Source organism: Podarcis bocagei (assembly GCF_964188305.1).
Source record: "Podarcis bocagei genome assembly, chromosome: 7".
NCBI classification, from domain to species: domain Eukaryota; kingdom Metazoa; phylum Chordata; class Lepidosauria; order Squamata; family Lacertidae; genus Podarcis; species Podarcis bocagei.
The window spans coordinates 83,676,100-83,694,915 of record NC_138132.1 but is presented as its reverse complement, the minus strand read 5'-3'; the positions used below and the strand labels follow the sequence as shown (position 1 = coordinate 83,694,915).

The 18,816-nt window shown below is 42.5% G+C and overlaps 1 protein-coding gene across 4 annotated transcripts in view; it reads right to left on the bottom strand.

Annotated features, from left to right (window-relative positions):
- Window positions 1-18,816, bottom strand: part of SPEN (spen family transcriptional repressor) — a 70,479-nt gene that overhangs the window by 44,683 nt on the left and 6,980 nt on the right. For all 4 annotated transcript variants that reach the window (XM_081202861.1, XM_081202862.1, XM_081202864.1 and 1 more), the window contains exons 2-3: window positions 8,006-8,326; window positions 4,371-4,847 (exon numbers count right to left, since the gene is read on the bottom strand). In XM_081202861.1, coding sequence (XP_081058987.1) covers window positions 4,371-4,847; window positions 8,006-8,326 — 798 coding nt within the window. The remainder of the gene's footprint in view (window positions 1-4,370; window positions 4,848-8,005; window positions 8,327-18,816) is intronic.

Below are 18,816 nucleotides of genomic sequence, written 5' to 3'. Positions count from 1 at the left end.
TGAGGTACACAACACACAAACTACACAATGATCAAATTAATCAGTTTTCTCGCATTAATTAACTCAAAAGTATCAGGAGTTGAGTGTCATACTATTCCCCCATCAGCCATGAAGTTCACTGAGCAACCTTGGGCCAGTCACTCCCCCTTCACAAATAAAATGGGGAGAATTATGTGTGCAAACCTGAGCTTCATGGAGGAAAGGGGGGGGGCAAAAATAGGATAAATAAAACAAACAAATAAATGTGCTCAGCCAAACCTGAAAAAGAGAAAGTAGAAGATGACAACACTGGGTGAGGGGTGAAGACCTGACAATATAAACAGGTCAATCAGGCAAAAATTCTAACTCTCCACATCAAATAATATTTGGAGTGGGGGTCACATAAACAAGTTCTAAAGTTAGGCCTCCTAGCTCTGGTTGGGGGTTGTTTTGCCCAAGCTCACTACTTTCAACAGCAAAATTCAAAACTGGAAGAAAAAAAGGAAATAAATCTTCAGTCCTTTGCTGCAGAGAAGGCAGCAGGGGCTAATAAAGAGAGAGCGTTTATAATGACTGAACACAAAAGATGAATAAAGCATAGAAGGTGCAACAGTCAGCACTTCAAAAGATGCTGGCTCTTTAGCGTGTGCCTAATTAAAGGTTTTCTGCACTGCTGTGTGCCTCGGAGAGTACACATCCCAGGTTAAAGCAGCCACCCCTTCAAATCCAGGGATCAGCCCTTCCCTTCTAGGGATGGCCAGAGGTCCCTGTCTGTCACAGCGGCTGAGGAGTTGCTTTTTCTCTCAGCTCTCTCCCACAACTTTCTGCTTTGTACAAACAAAACACCAGGCCGGCAGGACCTACATCTAACACAGCCTCTTGGGAGGTGGCACACGGCCAAATCCGACTGGATGATTCCAGTTCAGACTGGTTCTGGGAACACAAACAAGGAGGTCCTTGCACAGTCAACACTATTTGGACACAGCAGCTCCCACAGCATGCAAGGCTGCTCCTCGCTTATCAGCTGTGGAGACCTGAGGCCTGGTTTGCCCACATTTTTCTGGCCACCTTATCTGAGTGGAGGAAGGTGGAATACCAGTGTTTTTCTTTTAATTCGTTTCACTGTAATTATAATTTTTGCTACGCCACACTGGGAACTTGCTAAAGGGTGAGACAGAAATCAAATAAACTCCCTGCAAACATGGCTGATTTGCAAATGCACCTTGACTTAGACCTGTACAAATGAAAACAAAGCCTCAAGACGGAATTATTCAAGAAATGCTTTTGAATGCAAAGCATCTGAATGAACAATGGTCTTGGGTCCTGTCCTCCTGAAAGATTTTCAGATGAGATCTTCACACAGGAACAGAACATCCTAGCAAGCAGCCTTGAAAAGAAAGGCTCAACACAGACACACAAATCAACATGCCTGATAGCTACACTCCACACTGCTGAAGAGTAGGGGACAGCTTAAGGCAAGGAATGTTAACACCTCTGGAAGAGACTGAGCAGCTAAGGAGAGCCTTAAAGAGCAAGAGAAAGTCATATCTGACAAGGCAGCTTTTGAAATTACTATTCTAGAGAGAAGCTAACACAATCCGCAGTTTACAACCCTGCAACCGAAGCTAGCCAACAGGCGTTTAGTCATTCAGCTTCTGGCTTAAGAAAGTTCTCTTTGTCCTAAAAGAAATACATAAAAATATCATAACAACGTAATATGTAAAAATGAACAGGGCTCTTTCTCTTGAAGAACTGTGTGTATGCATGGAGGGGTGGGGGCAGGGACATCCAATATTAAATTAAGAAAGGAAGGAAGAAACTAGTCATGTTCCTGAATGTTTGCACCATTAGCATGGGGATGACAGCCAACAGAAACAATTCAGATCTTTTATACAAGGCTAATCTCTCTCTCTCTCTCTCTCTCTCTCTCTCTCTCTCTCTCACACACACACACACACACACACACACACACACACCCCGTTGTCAGACCATACCGTTCCTGCTGAAGTTCTCCACTCAAATTGCTTCTCCAGGAGCAAAAGCACATGGAAAATGGCCTTTGTTGAGCCTAAGTTCTGAAGCAGTTTTCCCCAATTGTCCCCATGAACAAGAAGCACCTAACCCACCCACACTCCACTAAATACCATTTTAAGCAAGTGATTCATCCTTAGTTGGCAAATTCCAGAGCAGGAAAGAAAGGAGTGGGTGCCACAGGAGGGAATGGCCAGTATTATGTAATGCAATAAAGTTTGCCAAAGTCTACTTTCACTCCAGGAGAGGAGGCTGGTAAGCAAGAGACAGCAACCAATCTCTCCAGCCAAGTCTCAGGAAGCCTGAATGTTAAGTCATGGTGGTTTTTCTAGCACTTTCACTACAGTAATTTTCATCTTCATGTCTCAGGATACATGCAAGTAATCAATTTTTTAAAAATCCATGACAAGGGCAAGTTTCAACAAAGAAGACAAATTCTTTCTAAAGTTCATCTGGTTTAACCAAAGAGTCATAGTCCATTAATCACAGCAACTACATTAGAAAACACAAAAATTAATTCAAGTGGAATTCTCGAAACACATTCTAGATAAAAAGAAGCTCTGTGGTCTCTACAGTAACATTACTTGAAAGCTGGGCTTCACCACAAGTATGTGAGTTTCACAAGCCCAATGTGAAATAATCACTGTTTGAAATTCCCCAGGCACTAGGCACGTTCTGCAACTGCTACGGGTCCAACTGCAGAGGTTGACCTCTGACATCTCCATCTGACTGGCCCCTCCAGCTTTCTTAAGAAGGTGAGCAGAAGAACTCACAGTCTTTATTGCATTTATATCCCACCTTTGAGAACATGGTTCATCCTGCTCCTCAGTTAATCTACCTCACAGGGTCACTGTAGGGGTTAGGAGGCTGTGAGTGGCCCAAGATCACCCAGTGAGCTTCATGACTGCATGGGGATTTGAACCAGTCAGACACTCTAACCAGTACACCACACTGGCTTCCTAGAGTACTTCTGATATGGGGCAGCTATATAAATTAAGCAGGTAAATAAATATAGGGAATATTTCCCTTGAAACTTGCATTTGTTTTATTCTGGGTTGTTTAATTTTCTGTTTTAATGTATTGTAAAATGCTTTGAGATTTTTTTTTCTCTTTGAAATATAAAGCAGTATACAAATGAAATTAATAATAATAATAATTTCATTGCAAAACAAATGGGGATTGTAACCTAGATTTAAGGTGCCATTTGGCAAATAGCTTATATATCTAATGCTGGAAATAATACATTCAGCAACACAAATCAGTATTTCAGGCAAGTATGCCAGAGTCAAGTCTGCAAAAACCTTGTACTAGTGGTCAAGCACTAACTAGAATAAGGAAGACAAAAATTAGTTTGATGAAACACTGAAAACACATTTCAGTTGGTGAGATTTTTATAGACACCAATAGAGGATAACATTGCAATGCTAGGCCCTTCTTTTGCAAAGTCCTTTGCTGATTGGAGAAAATTAATTTTCAGAGCTACCAATTATTTACAAGCATCTATAGCACTTTTCCCAAGTACCTGTAATGAACATTTTGGACATGGTTCACATAAAACACATAGGCAAATTATGGCTTTGCGAGGACAAGCAAGTGTGCCAGTACATACAAGTGTGCCTCACCCTGTCCCGTTCCACCCCCGTTCTGCCTTCTACCACGTCCAAAAGGACCCAAGCATCAGCGACTGTTCATCAATTGGACATGCCTAAAATGGCTATCGCCTGTACACACATGCAATTTGACTGGGAAGGAAGATACAGTCCTTTAAAACCAGTTTCATATGATACACATTCTATTCCAAAAATTCTCTCATTCTCCCACAGCTCTTCATTGAAAAATAAAAACAAAACAAAAAAACCCTTCTATCAAGTCCTTGCTAAGCTTGAACAACATTATTTTGCCACAGTAATCCATTCAGCTACAGCCACAATTTAAAACCAACACTCCATTCATCTCTCAGGCGTCATTACTAAGAGAAGGTTATTCCTTTAAACTAACAAAATTTGCTGGAAAAAACACATGCAGGCAGGGGGTGGGAGAAGAGAAAGCAAGGCAGACAATGACTGATAATTGGCACTGGATTTTAAATAGAAGTGGGAAAGCCGTATGAAACCAATCATATTAACTTTGTTCCATGAGGCACCATTTAAGTTGACACATTTTGAAATGTAGTACATATAAATGTCAACAACTTCATTCTTAAGCAGGGGCTCAAATGCTGAAGGTACAGGTCTTCAGGGGGCACAGGGGAATAGAGCAATAAGAAAAGGACACTGCAATATCCCATAGGTAATCCTTGGGAATTCATATTCCAGGATGAAAACATGGCAGTAATAAATATGACAGGGGCGTTTACATACCTGTCACTGCTGGTACTGCTACTGCTGCTGATTGAATCACTGCTTGATGATCTGCTCCTAGAGCCGCTGCCACTAGGGGACCTAGTAGGTCTTGACGCTTGGCTCGCCAGCCTCTGAGGAGACTGGGTCCTAGACTGGGATGAATGTGGTGACCGGCTCCTGCTGTGCTGGTAATTCCGCTCTGGCCTCCGGCCTCGTACCTCCCGTGTGAGATCATCCCTGTAGATATCCCTGTGTACCACGCTGGGCAAAGTAAACTGCTCCCGGGCCCGAGGCTCGTAACGGGGGTCATGAGCATCAAAACGGCTCGGGCTGCGACTCCGAGAACTGTAATAGAGTCCATGTTGTAAAGTCCGCTCTCGAGGATCTCTATAGTAATCCTGATCATAATGTCTTGTCCGATCAAATCCTCCTGTCCCCCGTTCATGGTGTCCATAGGCACTATGTTCATAAGCACGCTCCCTGTTATCTGAAGCCCTGCATTTAGGAGGGGGAAAATATTTATGTCAATCAGAGATGGAGGAGAAGGTCCCAACATCATGCAAACATTTAGTGTGGCATTGGCGATCTTCACAAGTAATATTAATAATAAATGACTCTAAATGACTATAATGACTATAAAGCAAAACCAATGAGCTTGGTTCTTCCACACAACTCCTCAGTTACATCTAGGTACAGCACAGCTTGGCACTGATTCTGCTTCACTGAATAAACTGGGCTTTCATGACCAGAGTTCTGCATCACAGAACAAACTAATGATCTTCTGGGCCCTGAATGATTTTCATATAGTGTTTTTTTTTTAAAAAAAACCACCAATTTAAAATATAATTATTCTAGGAGCACAATGCTCTAGGATTCTAAATAATTACAACTATTCATATTTTTCATTGCATGGGTATGCTGAAGATCTTTTGCTAAATGTTTGGCTGGCCATGAAAGCCCCTGTGAAAAGCATGAGTCCAGAAAAGGCAAGTTACTGTTAGCATTTTAGTTGCTAAGATTCCTTGGATATAATGTCAAAACAGCGAATGCTCAATACATTGATCCTATTAATTATCCAAGAGGTAGGTACTTTTAAGTGCCACAGACAATGTGAAGACAAAGCCATGCCCACAAAAGGCGTTAAGTCCCCAAAGCAAGATTTACTGGTAAGCTGTGGGCATTTTTCTAAGCAGCTTTGAATCAAAGAAAAGTGGGGTATTAATATTTAAAGAATAAAGCTAATTGCCACAGTTTCTATACTCCACATAAATAATCAGCAGTTTGCTCTACTATGTACTTCAGAGTTAATGAGAACACTGTGCCTGTGACTCAATTCTATGGCCCAGAACACTGATGAGTATTTTCATAGGATAGTATTTCAAAACAGAAAGCAAAATGACCCAGAAGGCTTCCAATAGTTTAGTACTCTAATTTATTAAAAGTAAAAGGATGGCCAATCTTTAGTGGCATGGCTAATCAAGAAAAATAGTAATTCAACAGGAAATGTTTGTGGATTTAGTAATAAGCCAGAGCCTGAGTTAGTTGCAAAATTTAAAGCCCCATTTTAGGAAGAAGGGTTTTAAGCCATCTCCCTTTGTTCCAACAGTCTTCTTTGAAAACCAATTCACAGCTACTTCAGTTCTAGGCACTCAATCCTCTCCCACCTCCACCCCCACAGTTCCTCCTCTTCTGCTGGGTCCCAGGACAGATCTTCTCAAAAGCTTGAACTCTTTTGTATTTTTCTTTTGTTTAGTCTTAAGAGTGGATTAGAATCTTCCTTGATTATAAATTTCTCTCCTTTCCTACACATGCATCTCAAGCACAGGGCTAGTAATCCCTGAGATGAAGGTGCTTGATGAATCTTAAAGGCTTTCTTTTCTCTGAATTCCTGCCTCTTGAGCAATTCAGAGTTGTCTTAACAGAAATGCAAAGAAAAATTCCAAAATGCACAATATACATTTCCAATTATTTGCAGCTACATGCAAATAAGGCAGCAAACTGTTTCCAAATGTGTGCACGTGTTGTGTGCATGTGTGTCTTCTTCCTTAAAAGAAGAAAAACAAGCAGCACTTTGCACCCTATGGAACATTATGCCAGTGAGAGCTGGTGTAATAAAGGAACAGAAGCAATACTCCTAGAGGGTTACTGGTATAGTAAAAGAGCTCCTTATCCATTAGAAGGACACAGAAGACAGACAAAAGAACTAGCAGAGCTGAAAATCTAATGACTACAGCAGTGCTGATTATCTATTAGTACTAATTACTACTGGAGTTAGTGGAAAGAGGGATTGACTTGGGTTAGGAGAGGAGCTAATATACACAGGGCAGGACATACCAACCTTTTCCAAGTGTGGAAACACGACCTATATTCCCAATTAAATCTAGGGAGAGAATTGTGAACATAACTTCCCCAATTTTGGCCCCTCTTATAGGGGTAATCCACCTTCTTAATGGGCAAGGGTGTCAAAATGATATTTTAGATGAGCGAGCAAGAAAAAAAATCTTAGTGACAAACAGGGAAAAAAATCCACTGGAAGCCAGTTGTCCCAGATTGACATGAGGACTCTGTAACCCCCAGACTTCATTCTTCAGGCAGCAAATCACGTCTAGGTATATCCAACAAAAGAGAGTGACTCCAGCTCTAAGTCTGAATCAAACAGTTGGTAGAAAATACACCAAGATATGAATAGATGAATGTCTCACTGCTGGCTAGCAGACATCCTCTGTCCATCTTTGTAACCATCCAACAAAGTCAATTTTCTCTTTATGTATCCACAAGCTGATTATCAACAGTCTTTAAAGCTAAAGTGCCTTTTAACTGTACAGTGACAAGTGCGCTCTTAACAAGTCTAGATAGTAATCCACTCCCCTGGGCCACTGGGATCTTGGCTGTGTACCATCCCACAAATTCGAGGTAGTAGCCATTATTCCAGCACCTTAACAGACGGCCTGTAATTTCCAAGATTTAGCAGTGTCCATCTCCTTCACTTTTGCCAATACCATGAGGAACAGTAATCCCAAGATATACGGAAGTGGTGTAGATCCAAAAGTGGAAACATCAAAAGCTGCCTTCTGCTGTCTTCACCATACCACAATGTATTCCCATGGCTAGAGGTTGTTTGTAGAATCCAAGACGATGAATGCATAACTTTTAAAAAGCCTACTAGAAATTTTTGGAATCAATCCAATTCTATACATAAACTATGCACACCAGAAAAACCCTGAAAAAACTAGCCATGAAGCTTCTCCAAGACTCTGTAGGTTCTACATTCTGAAGATACTCCATACTGGGTTTTGAGGCTTGCAGTAACGAAATAGCTCCATTTGATAATAAGGATACATCCGAGTAAAGCCTTAACGTTATCCAAGAATGAGATTGTTCTAGAAGTTCTAGAAGAATAGCTCCATAATCGAGGATGACCATCGGAAGTCTTCCGTCTTAGGACCAAGTATCCAACCAGCTGCAGGAAATATCCTCTACAGATCCACAAGATACCAGCCACTGGGGCGGGAATCACTTCCGTTTCCAAACCCAAAATAGGAAATGCAGATAAATCCCCAAATTTTAAATCCATCTGGGGGCCCTATACAGGAGTTTGTGTTTCTCACCACATCAAATACAAAATACCTGCCTAGTGAAACCTTGGAACTTACCCATCAAGTCTCCGCTCATAGCGTCCTTCCCGTGCATGAAGCGATGGTGGTGGGCCATACGTGGGCCCACCACCACCTCCTCTGAACCCAGAAACCTCTCTACTACGAGATGCTATGGAAACTGTATCATCCAATCCCCGAGCAGCGCTAGGAATGGTTCCCGGTTCATTATAATCCGTCCGAAGGTCTCTATCTCCCATTTTGTTGACAGAGTTGTGTGCCTTCTGGGCACTCTTGATGTCCACAAAATCCACAAAGGCTGCCACGCCACCTTCTGACCCCCTTTTGGGGAGAATTTTGACACTTTCAACACGTCCATATCTAGGGGAGAAAGAAAGAAAAAGAATATGTATTAAAGGCTCACACAGACATAACATGTTGTCAAACCACATTTTAGTTGGCTGAAATTTCCAGCACTGAGGCTGTGATGCTAAGCATATTTATTCTGCAATCCATATGTGACTCCCCTCTGTTTTATCTGTCCTTGTAAACAAAGGTTTCTGTTAGATTTGCTTATGATTTTATTGTGTATTTAGTGTCTGTCGATGTTAGGGATGATGTCGCAACCATTGGCTCACACAATAAAAGTTTGACTTGCATATTTATTTTGAATTTATTCCTGTTAAACTTTCATTGCAGTAACTGTGCTTCACATCATGGCTTTAGTCTGTTAGAAACAAAGTTTCAAACAAACTGCTTTTTTACTCAGCTGCTCCTATCCTTCCCCTCACACTTTATAAGTAAGTAAACAAACAAACAAAGCTGTGATACAATATTCAGTTTTGAATACCCCTATATATATATATATATATATATATATATATATATATATATATATATATATAAAATTATGCTTTATACTGAAAGAAAAAGTCTTTTACATAAAGGTATGCCACAGCTCCAATATGCTTCAGCTCAATCAGCCTTAAAAGTAACCAGATCAAAGGATTTATTGAATGTGTGTATTTCCCAACTTGCTCACAGTTTAGTAATAATATTTATTATTTGCAAGGCACTGCTATACAGTTTTAAAAAATAGAACTAATAACCAAGTCCTGCCCATGGGCTTAATATCTAAACAATGCTGTAAATCGCAGCTTCAGCCAGGTTTGGAAGAATATTTGGGAATTCCTAGGAAAAACCAGATAAAACATTTCATATCCCTGGATATCAGCACCACAGTTTGCACACACCAGTCAACCAAGGAAGTTTCTGTGTTTTTTGCAACCCCAGCGAGCAGGGGATCTGTTTGACCACTAATTTACAAATGTGGGTTTGAAGCCAATACACAAGATAGTCCTATTGAAATCAACAGACATGTCTGCTTTGAGTATGACTAATTTGATACAGCCCCTGGAAATATTTTTAATGTTCCCAAACTGGATAGACAAGATGGAAGTTCTGAAATAATCCAATTTTAATAAATCCACCTGTAAAGACCCTTTAACTGAACTCCCAGCTCCTTTGAACAAAATAAGTTACTGTATTTTTCGCTCTATAACACGCACCAGACCATAACACGCACGTAGTTTGAGGAGGAAAACAAGAAAAAAAATATTCTAAACGAAATAGTGGATATATGATTTTTGCTGTGGCCACAGACATGTGATCTGACAGTGAGTTTGGAGTAGCCCAATGCAGAAATCCTGAGGATCCATGTGGATCCATGCTTTGTAACCACGGAGGAGGGAAGGAAGGGGAACCATGGATCCTCTGCTCATGACTGCAGCAGATCCCCCCGCCACCCGCAGGCATTCGCTCCATAACACGCACAGACATTTCCCCTTACTTTCTAGGAGGAAAAAAGTGAGTGTTATGGTGCAAAAAATACGGTATTCTGTAAGCATTACAGTTCCACAGATGTTCTATAAATGTTCCTTTTCAAAACAGAAAATAAACTAACCTGGAGAAAGATGACAAAACAGTGCTATCTCACTAGAGAAAGTGCAAGAACAACCAAGGTTGTCAGACAACCTTCATGTATCTTTAATTACCCTTTAATTATAGCTGAGAAAAAGAACCATCCAGCTTCCAATTTTGACACACCTGACTCCATTTTCAAGAGTCTGAATTAGAAGTTTTGGGCCCAAGCAGTGAAAGAACAAGAGTCAAAAACCCAGAAACACAGTTACATGGACTAGCCACATGGCAAAAACAGTGTGTCAGCAGCACAATTCCCTCAGCGTCATTCTCTCTCCAGGCTCATAGACACTAGCGAAATCCACAGATTCATCCATGTGTGAGAACTGGCACCACCAAAGAAGTTCCACAGGAAGGGAAACCTGCTGAGTATTGCCAGGAAAGGCCCTACATCTCTGCCACAGGGAACAAGGGGGCCACTAATGCTCTTCAGTAGAAGCAGAAATCCCGCCACAGAATTTGATGGTTATTACTTGCTTCAAGTTCTCCAATGCTAGCTGGTCTAAGACTCATGGGGTGCAGAAACCTCGTACAGTGCAAGGGGTAGTAGAGCACGTTCTGTTCAGATGACTCTTAAGTGTTTTCAAAAACAACTGATGGGGCGATGTAGGACTCCCAGCCTTGAAATCTCTGCTAGCTACACAAAGCTCACTGGCTGCATTGGAGAAATCAGCACAGCCAATCAAAGGAGGAGGGGGGACCACAGCTCCGTAGCAGAACACATACTTTGCATGTAGCAAGTCCCAGGCTCAATGCCTGGAGATTTCAGAAGCAGGTGACGGGAAAGGCCTCCGAGTCCAAGAGCCCAAAGGGCCACAGCCAGTCAGAGAGCCTAATACTAGGCTAGATGGATAAATGGTCTGTGCTGGTTTAAGGAACTTTCCTATAATCAGAGGCACAGGCCAAATTTACAATATCTGTGGGAGGAATGAAACCTATGCAGTCCAATTTCTCCATCTACAGTTTTAAAAACCAGGCACAGCTGGAGACACTATTGCCAGATTACTACCACAGAGATTGCCCTATTTTTTTCAGCCCTAACACAGATTGCACAATACTTGTTCACCCACACCTAAATCTCAGGGCTGTGTAACTATTTGGCACAGCATGTCTTCTCATGCAACAAGCCACTGGGATGCGTGTGGCAGCTGCTTTTCCAGGAGGAGAGAGTAAAAGTTACACATCCTCAGCAACATACACAACCCTCAAGACAAAGCAGCTGTGCGAGCAGGAAGGCTTTCAACGCTCTGTGCCCTAGCATCGCCTGCGCCTTTTTAATTGCCCATACCTTTTAGTCACCCACCGTGAAGATTAATCTGCCTAGTGATCCAGCCCAGCCCCACCCATTGGCTACTCTCCAAACTGCTCCTGTGGTGGCAGTTCCCGCGGGGAGGGGAGCTGCATTGCTTCATGCTATCTGATCCCGAAGGGAGGGGAGGGAAAAGATCTGCAATGTTGCATCACGGGATCATTTACTGCAGCAGAACAATGCACTGCAAGGAGAAGAGAGGCTTTCTGAAGGGCTGCCGGAGGACAGGCAATGGAGGAAAGGGAGAGCATTTTTCACGGTGGCATTTGCAAGAGCCACAACAAGGAAGGAGAAACAGCAGAGAAAAGCTTTTGTGAGGGTAACCTTCGTTGGGAAAGAGACACAAAGAGGACAGGAGCCATCATGACCTTCACCATGCTGAAAAGAGCCCTTGTGAAAACGCTTCCTCCAGCTCTCTTTACTTACTTCAGCCTTTCCAAGAAGCAAACAGATAAAAAACAGAGCAAGGGGGGAGAGGGGGGATTTGCTGCATGCTGGCTCTAAAGATCCCCATGAAAACAAAGCTCCTCTTGTTGCTCTTTTTTAGCAACCTTCCCCACCTTGCATAATTCATGTTAATCAGTAAGTAACTCGCAGCATGTCAGACAAGCTGGTCTCATTGTATGGTTTGCTTTTCAGTGGCTTCTATGAAGCTCTTTCTGCAAGTAGAATCCTCTGGGGGGCATGAAGCCCTTTTCTTAGTTCTCTGGAACAAGTGTAAGACCTTTCAGTTGATCTGTTCCTTTAAGGCACCTGAAGGCTCCAGAAGACAGAACAGCAAAACTGGGACTCAGGGCCCCTTGTCAATTACTCAACCACAAGGCCACGCTAAGCCAGTTTTTCTGGACTTAAACATGATCAGCACATTCACCTTAGACCAGGCTACCACAAAGAAGCCAACAGGGCAGCTGTGCTGCCCCCTCTCCTCTTTCTTCCTCCACAATGGATCCTGGGGCAGGTGGTATTTTTCCAGGCTTAATTAAGTAGATTTCTTCATTGTCATCCTTAGGCTACGTGTCACCATGAGACAAGCCTCAGCTGAACTGGGGAAATGGGGAGACCTGAGGAAACTGTCTGCAATAATCCATCATCACACTCCATAGCAACCTAAGTTAATGATGTGCATGTTGGCATTTTTGTTTGTTAACTATAATTAGTAAAACTGATTACAAAAGATTACGACACTGAGGACATTAAATCTGGGGCGGCAGAAGTCTGCAAAGGCCACCAGAAAAAAATAGGACAGCTTAACAAAATATAAACGGAAAGAGCAAGAGCCAATGTGGGGCTGTTTTCCAAAAATAGGAATTTCATGGTAACAGGGATATGGTGACCGGAAATTTAAAAGTCAATATTCCATCACTGAATCTGACTTAGTTAGTACTCATTCCAAAGACTAACACAATATCTAGATTTCACACATGCATTTTATACAGTCATTATTGGTCAATTTAGTCCTTTTTAAAGCATAGCTGTGAAAGAGAGCTTGTGGTTTGCAAAACTAGGTTCTCCCAAGCTACTGAAAGCAGAACTAAACTGCTGCTGTTTATTTGCTGGCAACAGATTCCAAGGGCTCAAGGCAGAAATTGGCTTAATTAACAACACTGATTAGGAGAAAACCATATTCACAACTGCTGCAATGTGTGTTTAACCAAAAAGAAAGTGTGCTAAATGTGGCGGTTGTGGGGGGGGGGGAGATTCCAGAACCTGCCATTCACATTTTTACAAGTCACTCTTCTTTAGACAAACACCAGCTTTGCTCAAATCTATCACGGAATTGGAGGAGGGTGCGTAGACACATGTACAGGTACTACAGGCTCTTGCTAAGCACTATAGGTGTGTTCATATTGCTCATCTTTGTTCATGCAAACACAGCCCAACCAAGTGAGGTCAACTACTAACAATGTGAATGCATATATTCTATTCAATTAAAATCTCTATCTCCCCCCCCCACACACACACACACTATCCCATGGGCACATAAGCTGGTTAGCAACACACGCATTTAAAAAAAACCAATGCCCAAACAAATTATAGGTATTGCAGACCTGGAACACCTACAGATACACTGATTTAATGGCATGCACAGAGCAGGGCAATAATCTTATGTTCCCTGTTACCATTTCCCATTAGTCTGCTTGCATATGTCTATAAAAATAGGTAAGGAAGTTGCAAGCTCTTTCCTCCATATTTCCTGGAGTCCTAGTAATTATCTATGTTAATTTCAGGCAAGTACGGGCAGCTCCATACCATACATTTAAAGCACCTGGCTTTCCCCAAGGAATACCAGGAACTGTAGTTTGTTATGGGTACAAAGAACTGTAGGTCTGTATGGTGAAAACTACATAATTCTTTTGAGGAAGTTGTGTGCTTGAAATGTATGTTGGATCTGTTTTAAATGTTTGGTGTGGATCTGCCCTAGCTCAAGAGAAAATTCTATATCACATAAAATTTACACAGTTAAGATGATAAATCCAGAGGAGTTTGGCATGCTGAAGGTCTTCCAGGCAAAGAGTAACAGTACCTACTTCTTCACTATAAGCTCCATCAAAACATCAAACACTTGTTTCATGTTACAGTTAGTTGCTAAGCAGTTGTTGTCACAGGCATGTAGCAAGCGGCTAGTTTTATCACACTGACTGCACTGCGATAAATGCTGAACATATAGCAAAAAAGCATTACTGTAAAGGAAATGGCACTTGGCCATCCTCAGAACTGTTCTCCAGGACAGTGTGCATCCTTCTTTCAAAAACTATGCTTAAGTTCAATGCCCTCAACATCCAGGGCATGTTTGGTTAACCTAAAAGAGAGGTGTTGCAAAAAAAAAAAAAAAAAAAGGCCATTCCATATAGCTCTCCCCCTCTAGCCGGATTAAACACTTCACATTTTCCCTCACATCAAGGGATAACTAGCTGGAGGTGGCATGCCTTTGAAAAAACAAGAAAGCCCAGTTCCAAAGAAGTCTTCAGTGGCATTAAATTGAACTGGTTGCAGCTCTAAGCTGCCAGTGCATTTTGGCTTTCACCACAGACACATAAGGAGCACACAGCAGCTCTTCCTGGCATCCACAGATCTGGGTGGCCAGTGCCAGTTTTCAAGCTGCTGACAGAATTTCAGACTGTGCATCATTCCAGTCTATCCTCGAAAGAATGGCAGATGACAGCTATTTTCAAATGCAGTATACAACCCACCCACCCTCAAGGATCATCAGTGCACCAGTTTGGAATTAAAACACACACACCCCACACTTCCCATGAAGCGAAAGAGCACAGGCATATTTTTTTAAGGGGAGGGGAGACAGTGAAGGTGCAAGTATGCAAGACTGAGGTTTTTGATTAGTTTGCCAATGCATCAATTCAGAGTGGGGAAAATATTGGTTGGTTGGTTTATACAGCACCTTTATCTTCCAATGATCTCATGGTTCTCTTCCTCTCTACTTCATTCTCACAGCAAACCTCTGAGGCAGGTCAGGCTAAGAGATGGTGAGTGGCCCACGGTCACTCAGTGAGCTTTATGGCTGGGTGGGGATTCAAATCCAGCTCTCCCAGGTCATAGGTGTGCAGTTCAAGCACTACAAGACTCAAGGCAAGGCATGAGCCTAGCAATCATTTTGACACGAGACTTCCCGCCACGGAGAACGAGAGTTCGTTTCTGAACATGGCATGGCACCAGTTGGGACTGCATAAGACTTGCACTGGTATATGGAGAAGCACATGTGGGCACACAGAGTTCTACCTGAGTCTTCAAAGAAGTTGTAAGTTTTAGAAATACAGGCTGGGCCCCTGAACAATAAGGACTATGTTATGTCCTCCAATTGCTCTTGCAGCAGGCACAAATAGGTTTTCCCATTGTAACATGAGGCTAAGGAGACTTACACAAACAGAAAAGAGGTGTTCTGAAAATCAAGAGGGAGGAGCAGGAACCATCAAATGCATCAGCCAAAAGACAGCCCAGCCATATCTACCTGAATGTAGCTCACAGTCAGGTTGATGTCACTCAAGTGTCCTAAAGGCCATCTTGGCACAGCCTCATCAGAGATGTCCTGTTCCCAAGTGAAGAGAATTCCCTAACATGGGGAAAGTTAGCCAAAAGGGAGATCACCCCACCTACTGGTTTTAGAGATTCTCTTTTGCTTTCCTTAAAAAATTGTGTTTCTTCAGACTGATGGCGAAACCAAAGACCGTTACCACTTGTGGGGCTGCACTTGCTCAAGGCTGCTGTCCACAGACCACAATGAAAGTCTCAGGGCACCACAACACATGTCAGAACAGCTTCTGTTGCTTTAGAAAATGTTTCACAAGTGAATCAACTTGCAACCTTATATGGTTGTATTGAACATTAGTCCTACTAAGAACAGACCCATGGAAATTAATGGACATGACCAACTTACTAGGTTTAATTTTCAAATGTTTTGATACTCAGCACTTTTGCTTTTTAAAAAAAGTTTCCCTTTCTACAAAACATAACATAGCTTGCCACCATTAAGGCAACATACTTCCTACATCTGTGGTTTGACAGAAGCAAGGCCCCCATGACCTCTGCACAGTGTTCAAAACTCCCATTGTTCTAGGCGCATTTTGTGACAGGGAATTTCATTAGGGCAAGCAGTTTCTGAGCTCTGGGTGCAGTAAAATTTCAGTAAGCCTAAGATTTCAGATTAAAACTGCAGAGTGGAAGGAAAGGAGGACCTTTTTCCTGCCTTCCCACTTCCAACTACTCTTTGAAGACTGGAGAAGAGCCCCTCTGAAGAATATTAGAGGGAAGGACTAAACCATGTGAAAAATGAACATAATATTTCATATTTCAGTTTTTAACACTGCCTCTGCATAGTTCTAACTCGGAGCTAGTACCATGGGAGCAATTATGCAGGAGTCAAATTGCAATGACTTCCCCATATAAGCCAAGAGATTGGAGGCAGTATATCAAGACTAGTCCTGACCCAATACCAGACACTAAGTGCTGTCTTTGAAGGACAAACCAGATTTCCCACAAGCCAAGGCCCTTGGGGATCAGGCAGTGTCCCCCAGAATCAGTGTTGAGGATCAAAGGAGAAGGCGGGAGCCCCGCTCCCTGCATCTGCTGGCACCAAAAGGTCCAGTTCTGGGCCAGACTGACAACAGAGCATACTCTGTGGACCCAAAGTCCACAGAGCCTCATGAGTCAAGGGCATCCTCATGAGCAAGTAATCCCTGAAACTCCTTCACCACCAGTAACTGTGGTTAGGGTGTGGTCTAGGAGGTCTGAGTACACAAAGTCTGCCTCTTGAGCCTCCGAGTTGCAAGCAACTTCCCATATCGCTGGTTCCTTGTTTCCAAGCCTCATCTCCCCCTCCTTGTTGTGCTGCACTTTGCCTGGACTCTCTGAGGTATTGACCTCGGACTGCTGCCTGGCATAGCCTCTGCATCATGCTTTGCACCTGAACTGATTCCAGGTGTCTGACCCTGGTTTGTTTGGACTGGACTGCACCTTCAACCTTGTTTTCCTTGGCGAGTGTTGCTGTAAGAGGCTTACAGCTCCTGGAACTGGGACCCAAGCTCACTGAAGAACAACAACACAGTAGGGTGGGGGGTGGGGGAAGAGAATGAAATAAATTCCTTGCATCAGATTATAAGGAACATATGATCATGTTAGTTTTCCATACCACTTTTTAAGAGCCAAGGCAATATATAGCAAAATATAAACCAACAACCATTAATAAAATAGGGTACCCAGCCTTTAATACACTAGGAGGGATGCCTTAATCTCAAGAACAACTCCATTTTACAAGTGTTGTTTTATTAATGTTTATTCTATGCATTTATTATTGCAACTCACCGTGGAGTCTTATGACGAAGGGTGGAATATTAGTTTTAAAAATAAATTAAAGAAACCTTTCAAGAAGTGCTCTGGGAATGTGTGTGTATAAGTCAGTGGTATGGATGCAGCCCATGGGGCCTCCCTATCCAGCCCCCAGTGTCCCCTTTTCACCCCCGCCACAATTAAGCTTGGAAAAAATCTGTCTAGTGGCTCAAACAGAATGTGTTTTCCAAGAGTAGTTGTTGGGGTTTCTTCTGGGGGGAGGGATGGAGAACTGGGTAATCTTCATGGAGAATGAAGCTAAAGAAAGGTCAAGCCTCCCAGCTGTAATCTCCAGGAAGATCACATAACTGGGCTCCCATAAAGGAAAGCCCATAAAGGAAATGCTTTTTCCAAGCCTAACTGTTAAGCAGGGAGAGTGAATGTGTATGCTGGATGTCTGTGCTCAGTATCTCTACCTACTTTGGTCTTTGCCATGCCCACTGTTGGCATTCCCCCCCCCCAAAAGGTTAACCAAGGAAGTATGCAACCTGAGGGGTTCCTCTCCATGCTAGGCAGGTGTATTATCTCTCATACACACTATCCAACAGGGATCTAAGTAAGACCGTCTACAAGTACTAGTCATGCTTCCAGTTTCAGGATACAATTTGATGCACCAAAACATGATGCAACACTAGCTTAACTAGAGGCCACAGTGGGACATACATGCACATATGCCATTAGTAATGACTAGCCTACACCACTGCCCTTCAGTATCTCAAGTAAACAGATACACAACCCTTTCTTTATCTATTCATTTGTAAAAATGAAGCCAACAGATCATTAATGCATGTAATTAGCAGTCAACTTAGTTTGTCAAGTTTAGTCACACTGAGTGAGAGTATGACCACCACTCCCCTCCCACGCCAAAAGCACAAAAATGTTTGCGGAATAAGAACATTTACTTCTATAGTTCAAAGACTTCAGGCTTTGCGACAAGGAACCCATGAGCCCATCTTGCAACACTAGTGACCTTTGTCTAAAGCTTTACTGCATACAACCAACCGCAACAGAGATATTATGAACTCAGCATCATATTTCTTGCCCCTGAAAGAATTTCAGCCTTCCTAGAAGTTTTACATCTGGCAGACAAGGAGATAGTTTACAGCTAGAGATTATAATGATTGCCTTCTCTCTCAGCTCATTTAATTACCTCCTTATCAGACATGTCCAGTTTCACAAAAGTCAGCTAAGATTCCTGGAGCTCACTTGGGTTAATTAGAAATTTGTAGAATACAAAAGGCTGAAATCCTAGCACAATTACTAGGAATCAAGTCCCATTTAATGCAGCGGGGCTTGCGTCTGCGTAATCAGTTTTGGGATCAGAATTCAAGGCTGACTTTGGGAAGGTTATGTGCTTCAGTGCGTACCTTTCTCAAATAGCCAAGCCACTTGCAAAACAGGGTGCAGATCACATTGCGGAATGTCAGACATGGTATCGCTTTTATGGTATCATGACTATTTAGAAGCAGGCTCTTCTAGAACAAGAAACAAAGCAGCTATGTGGGAAGTTTAAGAAAAATACAGCCCATGAAGTTTCATCCGTTGACACAAACTTTCTAGAGGTTTGGCTGCTTTGTGGCTTTTATGCGTTTTGAAATGTTATTTATAGAACACTGTCACAGAATGCAAAGAACTGCTCCCCAAAGGAAATTTCAAGGCTGCCCCCACTTTACGGGCATGAGGCTTGCTCAAGGCTATCCAAAAATCCACAGCTGAATCAGACGATGTGAGGCTGCCCCTCCTG